Genomic DNA, 13,434 nt, shown 5'->3' on the forward strand with positions numbered 1-13,434 from the left:
TGCTCACTCTCTCGATAAATAGATAAAACATTAAAAAGACTAGAAGCAAAAAAAAAAAAAAAAAAACCCCACACAAAGTAGAAGGCAGTTATTTTCACCAGCAAAAACGGGTTTATTTGGGAATAACAGAGAATTGCAATTTAGGACATGCAAACCTCGGCAAAACCATAGTAAGTCCTCCAAACAAAGGACGGAACGTTATTTTGTGGAGAAGTGGGGGGATCGGGAGGGGGTGTTTTGAACCAAAGTCCTCTGGAGAAAAGCAGGAGTTCAGGGTGGTGATGATTTCTCACTGGCTGAACTGCAGCAGAGGCTGATTTTTTCTAGACGATGCAGTGCAGTTTTTCTTGTTGGGGCCTGTGATTGATGGTTCTTTCCTGTTGACCACGTTTCTCTTGAGACCTGCAACGGACAATTCTTTCTATAATTGTCACTGAATAGTAAGTCTCCCAGTACCTCCTTTCAGTATATCCGGTACATGCTCCCGGGCTCTCTCTCTGTGACATGTGCACACACACACAGGGACGTATGCACTGGCTCCATCGGTGAGCGTGTGCACGCACATACCTGCACGGAAGTAGAGGCTGTCGGGAAGTGCGTGTATATACGTGTGTACGTGTCTGTGCACGCTATCTCTCGGTGAGCGCGTGCACGCTATCTCTCGGTGAGCGAGTGCACACACACGCATGTTTTCACAAGCTCCTCTTGAAGAGCACATTTACATACAGGCATGCATGCCTGTGCGTGCAGGCTCTATCGCGGTGCGCGCGTGCACACACACCCAGACGCATGTGTGCACCCAGTTCGGCTCCACCACGGAAGCGAGGCAGACATCAGGACTTTCCCAGCTGCAGTGTGTCTGCAGGGGCAGCCTGCACGCGACACCGGGACCGTCTCAAGCGTCTCGGACACCGACCCTCCACCCGCCCCGCTGCGCCCGGGGCTGAGCAGGACTGGGCGTCCCTTTGGTCGGTGGGAACGCATCCAACCTTCAAAGCACACGATTAATTCATGCCTGCGATGTAGTACAATTTCAATGACGACGCACCGCAGCGCTGCGTCCCCACCCGCACCGCCTCCCTCAAAGCCCCCGCCTCTGCCAGCGGCCCGCGGACAGCCGGGGCCCCGCCCCTCCCCTCCCGCAGGCCCCGCCCACCAACACCCCTGGTCCCGCCCCCGACGTGGGGGCGGGCTCGCGCCGGCGCCGGGGGCGTGGTCTCGGCCGCGTCGCCGCGCGCCGAGCGGAATCGGCGGCGGCCGTTGGCCGTTGGCGCGGCTTGGGCGGTTGTCTTGGAGAAGCAAGATGGCGGCGACGGCGGCCGCGGTGGTGCCGGAGGAGGACACGGAGCTGCGAGACCTGCTGGTGCAGACGCTGGAGAACAGCGGGGTCCTGAACCGCATCAAGGTGGGCCGGGCCGGGCCGCGCCTGGACGCGGGGATGCCGGCCGCCCGCGGGCCGCAGGGCCTCTGCGGGCGGCGGGCGTCACAGAGGGTCGCGGGGCGCGTGGGACCGGCCGCCCGGGCCGCGTCTGGGCCGCGGGGTGGGGGGCGGGGCCCTGCGGGGCCGGGCGGGCGAGCTCGAGGCCGTCCGCGCGGGGAGCCCCCGGGTGGCGCGCGGCGCGCGGGCGAGGCGGTCCCTCCCCCTGCCCCCGGTGCGGGTGGTCGCGGTCCCAGCTGCGGCGTGTCACCCCGGGAGGACTTCTTTCTCCTCGGGCGGCGCCAGAACTAGTTGGCGTGGTCGCGGACGCGAAAGCGGGGCCAGGCCCGGGGGGGGGGGGTGGGCCCCGGGGCAAGGCGGGGGGCGGCGGAGAGAGCTCGCGGGGCGCCTCCTGACCTCCCCGCCGGTACCTGCCCGCCGTTGGTTTTCGTTGTTTGGCTTTTAGACGGTGGGGATGGCGCCCGTGGAACGTACGCCGTATGTGTGCGCTTCTTGCCATGAAAATTGCCTTGAAACCATTTGTGTTCCTTTACCCCCTTTAAAAAAAGGCTGAACTCCGAGCAGCTGTGTTTTTAGCCCTAGAAGAGCAAGAAAAAGTAGAGGTATGACATCTACAAATTTCAATATTACCCTGTTCGTTGATGTTTGATTTTTAATTACTTAGAGATCATTCTAAAATGCTGCTTACGGTAGCGGGTAGCCGGCGAGGAGTTTGAGTTACTAAGGATTACATTTCTTTGCTATTGGAAGGGAGGGAAAATGACTCTCTTGTTGCCTGTATTTTAGATTGTTTGGAGTAATCCAAAGAAAGTTAAGGTCCCAAGTAAGTCTGAGGCTGGTGGTAAATCTTAGGTGGTGTAGACCCCTTCCCGTAGGGCAAGTCTGGAAAACAAGGTCATAGGAGCTACTTGAAGAAATGGTTCTGTGGTCCGCGAGTTCCCGGCAGGATCCTTCAGGACCTTTACTGTGTCCGTGTGCCTTGTGAACACCCGCCCGGTGGGGGCACACAGTCTCACCACCACGCTGAATAAGTATTCGGGAATTGGTTGGCGACAGTCACTCCACGATCAGGGTCTTCACCGTCCTCTGTGGCAAATCCGTCTAATCTCCTTACCTCTTTAGACTTAGGTGCCTGCGCTTCCCCCCCCCCCCCAAACTCGCTGAAGTGCTTCGATTCCTGGCTCTTCTGTGTTTGTCCGTCTTCTCTCGGCTGGCCTCTGTTCTTGACTCGTCTGGACCCCGTGGCCCGTGTCTCAGAAACCGCAGCTGCGTCGCCTTCCAGCCATACTTGCGCTGGGAAAAGCCGCGAAGGTCCTTCAATTCAGCAGACTGCTCCCCTCCCTGCTTGTGCACGTGTGTGCCAGAGCGGTCACCCAGCGTGGCCTGCTGCTGTGACTGGCTGCTGGGTGCCGGCCTCGGCCGGGTCCGAGCAGGCCCTGCGCCTCGCTCAGCACCTCCCGCTCGGCCCACGCCGACGTCCACCTCCCGTTCCCCCCACTCTCAACGGCCACTCTCGTTTCTTGCTTCACAGGGAAGTAGAAGCATCCAGTCCTGACGATTGGTGTGTGCCCTGCCCCCATCTGTCGCTCAGCCCAGGAAAAGCTTGCCCGCATCTGTATTTATCTGTGCCTCTTTCCTTCTTGCTTTGGCGGAGGAGGCTCTGTTCGTCCATCAGTGGTCACTTTGTCTGCGTTTTGCCTTCTAGGTACTCTCAGCTCCTTAGCTGTTTGCTGTGTCTTTGATCTCTCCCTTAACTGCTTGACTCCTGTTCCGCTTTTAATACCCCGCTGGCTCTTCCCCTCACAGCCAAGTTTGGGAAGAGCGTGTAGGTCTTATCTCTTAAGTTCTAGGCATCCTTTAATCCATTAACATCTTCAGTCCATTTAAATTGGTTTTAAATCTGCTACATCTAAGTAACTCCTTTTGCTGAGGTCAAGAAGAATCTCCTTATTGTCTGTATTTTAGTTCTTACCTATCTTAGTTCTTTGCAGCATTTGGCATTCTTAATCCTTCTCTCCCTGAAAATCTCCCCGGAGTTTTGGGACTTTTTTCTGTTTTCTTCTTTTTTCCTTTTGACCCCTCCTTGGTTCCTTTAGCGTGATCTTTGTCCTGTGCACCTCGCTTAAATTCCTGGCGCGTTATCTGGTGGTTCTCGTTCTGCGTTCTCTCCCCGATGACCTTGGCCACAGCAGTGACTTCGGCCCTGCAGCTTTGATCCATAGTGTGAGCCTCAGACCTGTCACAGTGCCTGCTAGCCCAGTTGGGCTCACGGGGACAGCTCTGTATCCAAGCGGGACATCAGAGAGGTGCCTGGACCCTGCTCTTTCTGTGTGTCCAGTGAGTTGCCTGGCTGTGTCATACTGTACCCGAGACGTCTGAGGTTCTCTGCTGCCCTCCTAGCCTGTGTTTAGCTACTTCTTTTCCACCTTGCCCATTCCTTCCCTCTAGTCTCCCCTTTGCTCGTGTCCCTCGCTGTCTTCCTGAAGTCCTTCTCCACAGTGCTCCTCGATTGGCTGTTTTTATCCACATCTGACCTTGTCCCTCCACTTTCTTTAAATATTTCAGTCGACTCACTGTCTTAAAATTCCCTAGACCAACCTATTAAGGACCTCCGTGTTCTTTTTTTTTTTTTTTAATGTTTATTTTTGAGAGAAGAGAGACAGAGACAGAGCGTGAGTGGGGGAGGGGCAGAGAGAGCCAGAGACATGGGATCCCAAGTAGGCTCCAGGCTCTGAGCCGTCAGCACAGAGCCCGACGCGGGGCTCGAACTCACGAACCGCGAGATCGTGACCAGAGCCGAAGTCGGACGCTCAACCGACTGAGCCCCCCAGGCGCCCCGAGGACCTTTGTCTTCTTTCCCTTCCTTATCTTTGGTGTTTTAAAAATGACTTTATTGAGATAGAATTGACCCACTGTAAATTCAGCATACTTAAACGTACAACGTGTTACATTTTAACAAATTTATGCAACCATGAGGCAGGCAAGATAGTGGCCGCGTCCTGACCCTCGAAAGCTTCCTCAGACCTCTTTGTAACACCCTTCCCGGCCCTGGGCATCCATGCCTGTAAGGGCCATTCAAGTGGAATCCTGCAGCATAGGCTCCTTTCTTCCTCGACCTGGCTGCATTCATTCCGCGTGATGCTTCGAGATTCTTCATGTCCTTTGTGTTGCTGGCTGGTCCCATCCCCCTCCCGCGTAGTGCCCGCTGTGTGGTCACGTGGCTGTTTACTCACCTGGGGATGAACTTTTGACTTGTTGCCGGGTTTCTTACAAACGGGGCTTCTGGGAACGTTCACGTGCACATCTTTGCTTGGATCCGTGCTTTTCTTCGAGAAAATACCTACAGATGGGTCCTAGGGGAGGGGTAGTTTCAGCTTTTGAAAACATTGCCAGATTACTTTCCCAGGTGATTGCACCATTTACAGTCCCGTTGGTGGAGCGTGAGGCCCCCGTTATACCTGTAGTTCAGTCTGCTTAAGGAAGCTGGGGTGACCCACAGGTATTTTTCCTGTATCCGAATACATGTCTAATGACAGAAATAAGCTGGCCCGTGCACTGCGGAAAATCATCTCACATACTGCCGACGAGCGGGGAGTAGCAAGTGTGTAATTTGAGTCCCGCTCACTGTAAGCGTGCTATAAATGGTAGATGTGCCCGGCGACAAAATGTCAGCTTCACGTGTTTGGAATAGTAAACAGTTGTTTTTGTAAGTAAACGTAATGTCATTTTGCAGGAGTGCTTGAAGACCTAGGCTCTAAAGTAGTTTAATAAGCAGTTTATGAAATGTTTACCAATTATAAATAAATTTTTTTAAAGTTTACTTATTTTTGACAGAGAGAGAGACAGAGCATGAGCGGGGGAGGGGAAGAGAGAGAGGGAGACACAGAATCGGAAGCAGGCTCCACGCTCCGAGCTGTCAGCACAGAGCCCGACTTGGGGCTTGAACTCACAGACCGCGAGATCGTGACCTGAGCTGAAGTCGGACGGTCAACCGACTGAGCCACCCAGGCACCCCACCAACTATAAATAAATACACATTTCACGTATAGTTTCATTTAATTAAGTTTGAAACATTAAGTAGTACGGAAGAGTTTTTATAGTAGTTAAGAGTTTTGGAATGGGCTTGACCATAATTTTGCGAGTGACGATATCTCATTTATATCTTTGCCAAAACATTAAATGTTAAACCACATGTCGTAGTTGTTTTTAGGATAAACACATGACACAGTATTTCGTTTTTTAACAGAACAAAACTCCTCTAGTCAATGAGAGCCTGAGAAAGTTCTTGAACACAAGAGATGGTAAGATGTTCAGCTGGTTCTTGTTTGTTTTGTCTCTCTCCGGATTTTCAAATGATGGCTCCGTTTCGGAGAGAGCAGGGGTTTGAGATGTTTTTTGAGGTCTGTGATTCTTACAACTCCTCACTTTAAAATTGCCATTTATTGAACAGCTGTTAAGTTGTTTAAGTATCATCGGTCATGGGAAATTGTTGGCTAAAAGCGCTCTAAGGAGCGGAACACTCGAGCCCACCTGTGAAATGTCAAGTTGTCCGATTAACAGTTGGCTCCAAACTGATGATCCTACGAGAAAAACGAGGAGACTTGAGATTTTCATTGCGTGACCGTGTTCTTCTAAGATCGGTTTGCGGTGAAACGGTTTAGAAGCCTCGTTTTTCCCATCAGTGGGTTGGGCTTATTTCATGGTGTCCGCGAGGAGGCTTCGGGGTTCCCGGAGGGGAGGCATATGCTCATCAGCTCTCGCTTTTTTGCAGGCCGGCTGGTGGCTGGTCTTGTTGCAGAATTTCTTCAGTTTTTCAATCTTGACTTCACCTTGGCCGTTTTTCAGCCTGAAACTAGCACAGTAAGAATAATGACTTTTGCATCTATCGTTTGAAACTTTCTCTGTCACAAGTGGGTTCGGTTAAGCCGAAACTTCATGAAATTTGACAATTTGCAGTGTCTTGCGTAGAGATTTCTTTGGTAGTTGATTATCTGTTTTTCATAAAAGCCGTCTGCACGGTAGCTACTTGTTTCCAGTGCTGTTTCATAGAACTTCATAGAACCCCGTCATAGAAAGGAGTCTTTTGTGGCGTGACGACACCCATTAATGGGGACTTTAATGGGGACTTTGCGTGTAGGGACTTGGTAAAGGAAAGAGATAATGAAAAAAAATTTTTTTTAATGTTTGTTTATTTTTGAGAGAGACAGAGACAGAATGCGAGTGGGTTAGGGGCAGAGAGAGAGGGAGACACAGAGTCTGAAGCAGGCTCCAGGCTCTGAGCTGTCCGCACAGAGTCCGACGCGGGGCTCGAACTCCCGGACCGTGAGATTATGACCTGAGCCGAAGTCAGATGCTCAGCCGACTAAGCCACCCAGGCGCCCCAAGTTTATTTAAATTTAAAGAGAGAGAGACAGGGGCGCCTGGGTGGCGCAGTCGGTTAAGCGTCCGACTTCAGCCAGGTCACGATCTCGCGGTCCGTGAGTTTGAGCCCTGCGTCGGGCTCTGGGCTGATGGCTCAGAGCCTGGAGCCTGTTTCCGATTCTGTGTCTCCCTCTCTCTCTGCCCCTCCCCCGTTCATGCTCTGTCTCTCTCTGTCCCAAAAATAAATAAAAACGTTGAAAAAAAAATAAAAAAAAAAAAATAAAAAAATAGAGAGAGACAGAGTGTGAGTGGGGGAGGAGCAGAGAGAGGGGGAGACACAGAATCAGCAGCAGGTTCCAGGCTCCGAGCCGTCAGCACAGAGCCCGACGCGGGGCTCGAACTCACGGACCATGAGATCATGACCTGAGCCAAAGTCAGATGCTCAGCTGACTGAGCCACCCAGGCGCCCCTAGATAGTCTTTTTTTTTTTTTTTAAATTTTTTTTTTTTTCAACGTTTATTTATTTTTGGGACAGAGAGAGACAGAGCATGAACAGGGGAGGGGCAGAGAGAGAGGGAGACACAGAATCGGAAGCAGGCTCCAGGCTCCGAGCCATCAGCCCAGAGCCTGACACGGGGCTCGAACTCACGGACCGCGAGATCGTGACCTGGCTGAAGTCGGACGCTTAACCGACTGCGCCACCCGGGCGCCCCTAGATAGTCTTTTTTAAATAAGCATTTTATTTGTTAGAAAAATGGTCTCTCTGAGTTAGAGATCTCTTTCAATTTCAAAAATATTTTTCTTAAATCTCTGAAAATAATTTGCATACTTTTGTGCAGTTTATATCTTACTTCTCACGTCTTATTTCTGCCCTAGTTTCAAGGTCTTGAAGGTCGAGAGAATTTAGCCCGAGACCTAGGTATTATTGAAGCAGAAGGTACTGTGGGTGGACCTTTATTATTAGAAGTGATCAGACGTTGTCAACAGAAAGAAAAAGGATCAACCAATGGGGAGGTGAGTATAGTCCTAGCCTTCGTTATCTTTTTCTATTTTAAGTATTGGCTGCTCAGCAGAGCCACGCACGTGTTTGCATACATAGTGAGTCAGAGTTTAAACGGAAAGAAGCCGTTCCCTTAAAGCAAAACGAAACACACTCAGATTGTATAAACGCACAGTTTGAGGAAAATCGGAGAAGTGGTAGCTCCCAGTCTGGAGCTGCACTCATTGTGTGGACGGACGTGGGGGTGTTGGGGTCAGGGGCCAGGCTCCCTGGAATGGGCTCCAGCTCGTCCACCCACTAGCCGTTGGCTCTAGGTGAGCCGTCCCTCCACAGTGGCTCCTGTGTGGGGTGGGGAGAGAGGCCGCCTCACGGGTATCGCAGAGCCTGATGCAGGAGCTAGGGCACGCGAACCGTGGAGGACACTGCGCTTGTTGTTAGCCGCTGTCTGGTTACCATTTCAAACAACAGGGCTGCATTAGAGGCTGGTTAACAACACTTTGAACTTAAAGGCTTTTGAAAAAGAGACGTAGAGCCGGTTAAGCTGTTGGTCATGCTTAGTTTCTGGACATTTTCAAGCTTCCGTGTTCTTATTCCTTTTGTTTAGAAATCCCACTAATGAGGTTAATGGTCTGATTTCTATTTGCAAACGTTAGCTTTACGTAAAGACGCTGTCTCACAGACGTGGATGGTATGGTAGTCGTCTCAGACACCTGGCTAATGGTGTGCTTTTAGTCCCTCGCGTCCCGGGTTTATAGGTAAGGTTGTGGGGGTTGCGCACTGCCACATACACAGCCTCAGAGTTTATTTTCTGTTAGGATCTTTGAACATCAGGAAAGCCTGACTGAGCACCTGTTACATGTAAGGCCTAACAGACACTTCCAATGAAAAGATAAGATATGAGAACGTTTCTTGGACTAGAAGAGTTGAGAGCTATTCAAGCTGGAATGCGCTCACGTAAGGAAACAGACGTTGACGTGACGCTCGTGATACCAGAAGGAGTATCCAGTAAGTGATTGGTTCTGAGCATTTTATGAGCAGTAAGGTTAGTTAAAGGGGGCAGTGGTTTCTTTTTTTAATTCAGTGTTTACTTATTTTTGAGAGAGAGTGGGAGAGAGACAGAGCATGAGCAGGGGAGGGGCAGAGAGAGGGGGAGACACAGAATCGGAAGCAGGCTCCAGGCTCTGAGCTGTCAGCACAGAGCCCAAGGTGGGGCTTGAACCCATGAACTGCGAGATCATGGCCTGAGCCGAAGCCGGACGTTTAACCGGCTGAGCCCCCCGGGCGCCCCGGGGGCAGCGGTCGTTTTCAGTCGTTAAACCCCATCTTGCTGCGGGAGGACAGGAGGGGACAGGACCGGGAAGGTGTTCCGAGCGGCAGGAAGCAGACCCGCGTCCCGGTGAGACCCACGTCCCGGTGGGTGAGCAAGTCAGCCCATGCAGAGCCCACGTTGTCGCTCAGCTTGTGGGTGTAATTTCACTCGTTTGTAGTTGTTTCCCCAGTGTCTGGTGGTGCTTATCATGGGATGGGCGTCGTACCAGCTAGTGGCGAAGAAGACGTCGCATAAACTTAACGAACTCCAGACCTCCTCGCTTCCTGCTCTCTCCTGGGCCAGTGGGTGGTGGTGAGCCGTGTCTGTCTGTCTGTCCTTCTCTTTCCTTCCGGGTCGCCCTTTGGTCCATCTCCCTGCAGTGCCAGCCACCCGTGTCGTTGTCGTCTCTGGTTCGCCGTCCCTCACATGCCAGCCTTGGCTCGGACGCGGAGCCGGGCTTCTGGGGTCACCTCCTGGAGGTCACTTAACCTTCACGCGCCCTGGGTCCTCACCTATGAGACGGAGAGACTAGAAATGAGCCTCGAGGGTCGTAGTGAGGACCGAGGTCGTCCGGGCACGTAGAGGTCTCGTAAGGTTTGGCCTGTGTTGCTACCGTGTCTCGTGTTGTTACCGTTCCCGTCTGCAGGACTCCCCACATCCGGCTCAGAGCCTCCTCCCGGCTCGAAACCAGGATTTCCAGCCCTTCACAAACATCCCCGCCTAGTCGGCTCACTTGGGCGTCTGAGTCCTGTGTGAAAAAACCGGCTTTATCTTCTGACCGAGCGGAAGCCGCACGAGACACAGAAATCCGCCTCCTCCCGCGTGAGCGCGCGGCCCCAGCTCTCGCCCCCCGCTTCTCTGTGTGTGTCGGTCGTGTGCCTGTGCCTCCTCCGTCTCGCTCCGAGGAGCTGCCTCTCCCCTGGTGGCCTCGGTCGGTCCCTCCGTCAGGAGGACTCCCTGTCCCGCCTGAAGCCGCCGTCACCGGCCAGCTCTGTGTGCTGTGGACGGGGGGTCGGCCTCGAGCCGGGACCCGGTCAGAGCTGTCTCTCCCAGTGGGTTCGGTCTGAAAATGGAAACTCAGCGGTGCCTTCTTCCGTCGTCGTGACCGGAGGCCCCGGCGCCTCCCCGATCAGCCTAGCCCGTGTCACGGCCGCGGTCTGTCGGACGGGCCCGGAGGAGACTTCCGTGGCGTCACGAGGTCGGAGACCGCTGCGAGATACCTACTTTCTGCTACTTTTCCCCTGTTAATATTGGGGTGTGTACTTCACGTGTGCGTGTGCGTGTGGGTGCACACAAGTAAACCCGGAGTCGGGAGCTCACGGGTGTCCATTTTGGCTCTTCTGTCCTTCACTAGTGTTCCTAACTTTGAGAGGAAGACTGTCGTTTATATAGTGAAATAAAAAATGGTAGGTTTTTTTAAATTAATCTTTGACTTCTGACGCCGGGGAAGAAAACCAGCTGTGGATTAAGCCCACTGAACTCAGTTAGTGATGCCTTTACCCAAATTGCATTTTAAACCGCCTGAAGAATCCGGTTGCCGGGCCCGCATCCTCGCCCGGGACTTTGAGTTGACTTGGCAGAGGGTGTTGGATGTGCCCCCGCGTGGAGTCCCGCACTCGCCGGTCTGCACTGCCCCTGGTGAGCCCTGTCCTCCCCGGGAGCGCCTCGTGGTCGCCCCCGTCCAGCTCAGCGGCACCTGCGGGTGCCCTCGGCGCTCGGTCTGCACCCTTCGCTCTTGCCGACTCCGTGTTGACGCTCAGCTCTTTATCTGTTCCTTTCCTCTTTAGAAACTGCACTCACCCTGTGATGGCAACCAGACAGCGTCCAGATTCCTCAGTCTTGACGCGTCAACTCGTCTTTCTGGCCTCACGTCTTTTTTTGAAACGTGGGACCTTGAGCTTGAGGCAGATGGCTCGTCCTTGAAAGCGGCTTTTGCTTTCTCGCCTTCCGATCCCTTGTCCCCCTGCAGTGGCACATCACCCCCGCATCCGGCCGGGGAGTTTCTCATTCCCGGCCTCTCTTCCACTCCGCCTTTTGGGATGTTGCCTCTTGCTCGTCCTCTCTCCCTGCTGGCTGCCGTTGGAGCTGAGCCCTGGCCCCACCTGCCTGTGGCCGTGCCTGCTGTGGCCCGGCCCTCTCTCCTCACGTCAGGCCTCTGTTGGGGACGGGCATTCTTAACAGATCGGGCGTTCACGGTCAGTGGGAAGCTTTTGTAGACTTGCGTGCACGGGAGGTACACGTCTGTACACGTCTGGGAAGGTTAGATGGTGAGATCGGGGGAAGGCGGATCTCGACCAGGACGGTGGCTGTAAACACAGAGACAAACGGGCAGAAAAAGATCCCCTGTGAAGGAAGAAGCGGCCAGACCGAGTGAGCTAATATCTTGGCAGAGGGCTGGGGCCTTGGGGGGTAATCGGGAAGAAGAGAAGTTTGCAGAGGTGAGGTGAGGCGGTCAGCCTGGGAGAAGGCGACGCCGTTACTCGCCGTCACGGGGCTGCCGGAGGAGCGAAGGTGTGCAGCGCAGCGTGTTTTCATGTTTAAAAGCTGCAGTTGTTGGAAGGGTTCTTATGGCAAAGTGACCGACGTTTAATACGCATACGGTGCACCGAGCTTGTGATGATGGAGTGGGTGAATTTTAGGAGGTGATTTCCGTTCAAGAAACACGGCAGAATTCCTCCTTTGCGTTCAGCGTAGCACCGAGAGCTGACTGGCCGTGCCCTGCTGCCCTGCAGACGGTGGTTGTGTGACGCGGACGTGGGCGGTGACGGGCGGTGACAGGCCTGGACGGGCACCTGGCTCAGAGAGGAGGAAGGGAGGGGCGTGGTCGTCGAAGAGGGCGACTCATGAGAGTTGCTCGTTGGTACGATGGAGACGCAGCGGGGTAGGGAAGCGAGTCTGGAAGCATGGCTCACGGGCCGGGTTCATGTGGGCTGGGCGGGGGCGGGTGGGGGGAGACCGGGTCGAGGTCATTGAGAGAACTACTTAAGGTGATTGGCATCTAAGTGTGTTTCGTTTTGTTTCTGTTATACTAAAATTGGGGAAAACCTCATAAGAATATTTACGTTAATTACAAAAACACCAACGTCCCGTAGTAGTTTTAAATGCTACAATTCCGTTGAGGCATAATTAGTATATTTATGTTTTGCTCTGGACCTGTTTTAATTTTAAACTGTGAAATGTTTTAGGGTGCGCTAGATCTCTCTGATGTGCATTCTCCACCGAAGTCACCAGACGGCAAGACGAGTGCACACAGCGGTCCCAGCAAGGTGAGCCGGCCGCGGGGACTCTGCTGCTGTCTCTCCCGTCGCGTGACTGACGCCACCACCGCGTAGTTTCGCGAAGACGCGTCTTTCCCCTGATGCAGCGTGTGGTTTTACAGATTATTTCCCTTGGTTGGGACTGTGTTGAATTTTGTGTCCTGGCGAGGAATATGCTGTTGAATAACAGAATTGGGGGATCTGTGGTGTCATGTGGTCCTTGGAACATCTTCTTCCTCAGTTTGGTCCTTGCAACATCTTCTTCCTCAGCTGACCGGGACATTTACTTACTCTTCGCTTATACATTCCTGGCTCGAGGGTACTAGGTTCCAGACTGTGGTTCCAGGATATCGTGTTGAATATCGCAGATGGGGGACCAGTTTGGATGGTAAATTACAAGGGTTTTATGTTAGCGAGCCATTTGGAGGATTCATACGAACGTACGTTTGCTCTGGCTGGGTGCGTAGGGGGCGGCTATGGGTTGTTGAGCCGAGGCCTTCCGGTCTCAGGGATTTGGCACCCTGGACGGGACTAGAGCGGGACCCTGGGACTGGAAGCCGGGGGCAACAGGGTGGCAGAAGCAGGATGCTTCGGGAGCGTGCCGCCCCGTGACCGGTCGGGCGCAGCGCGCACCGGTGGAACCGGCCTGTCCTAGCGGGGGTGGGGTGCGGTCGGGTCGGGTGGCGTTGGGACCGTCGCTCTGATCTCCAGCCCGCAGGGTTAGGGTGACGTGCTGGAGGGGCTGTGTGGGTGGCTCCAGGTGAGGAGACGTGTCGGGGCCGGACGTGGTAGAGGGGGTTTCTCTCAGACGCCCGGGCTCAGACACCGTGAGCGGTCCCTGCTGTGTTGTCGCCAGTTCTTGGATGTGGCCTGCTCCTTTTCATTTTTTCGATTTGGACACCAAAGGGTTTGGTGCTTTATTTCCCACCGTGGGAAGGGGCCGTCATCCCGTGCATAGTGGTCCCCTCTCCCCGAGGTCTGGGGAGCTTTTTCTGTGGGGAAGGTTTTCCCTTGATGCTCGTGGGAGGCAGTGACCGCAGTAACAGAGAAAACAAGGTTGTGAGTGAAT

The 13,434-nt window shown here is 53.7% G+C and overlaps 1 protein-coding gene across 5 annotated transcripts in view; it reads left to right on the forward strand.

The window, feature by feature from the left end:
- Positions 1–1,243: 1,243 nt before the first annotated feature.
- CEP43 (centrosomal protein 43) overlaps positions 1,244–13,434 on the forward strand; it is a 31,128-nt gene continuing 18,937 nt past the window's right edge. For 3 of the 5 annotated variants that reach the window (XR_003969063.1, XM_030316778.1, XM_030316781.1), the window contains exons 1-6: positions 1,244–1,405; positions 1,987–2,040; positions 5,685–5,739; positions 6,210–6,298; positions 7,676–7,813; positions 12,294–12,374. Coding sequence is in view for 4 of the 5 variants with exons in the window: in XM_030316778.1 (XP_030172638.1) it covers positions 1,304–1,405; positions 1,987–2,040; positions 5,685–5,739; positions 6,210–6,298; positions 7,676–7,813; positions 12,294–12,374 (519 nt within the window). In the remaining variant the exon portion in view is untranslated. The remainder of the gene's footprint in view (positions 1,406–1,986; positions 2,041–5,684; positions 5,740–6,209; positions 6,299–7,675; positions 7,814–12,293; positions 12,375–13,434) is intronic. The other 2 variants (XM_030316779.1, XM_030316780.1) reach the window with 2 other exon arrangements.

The sequence above is a fragment of the Lynx canadensis genome, chromosome B2, assembly GCF_007474595.2.
Source record: "Lynx canadensis isolate LIC74 chromosome B2, mLynCan4.pri.v2, whole genome shotgun sequence".
In the NCBI taxonomy this organism is placed as follows: Eukaryota; Metazoa; Chordata; class Mammalia; order Carnivora; family Felidae; genus Lynx; species Lynx canadensis.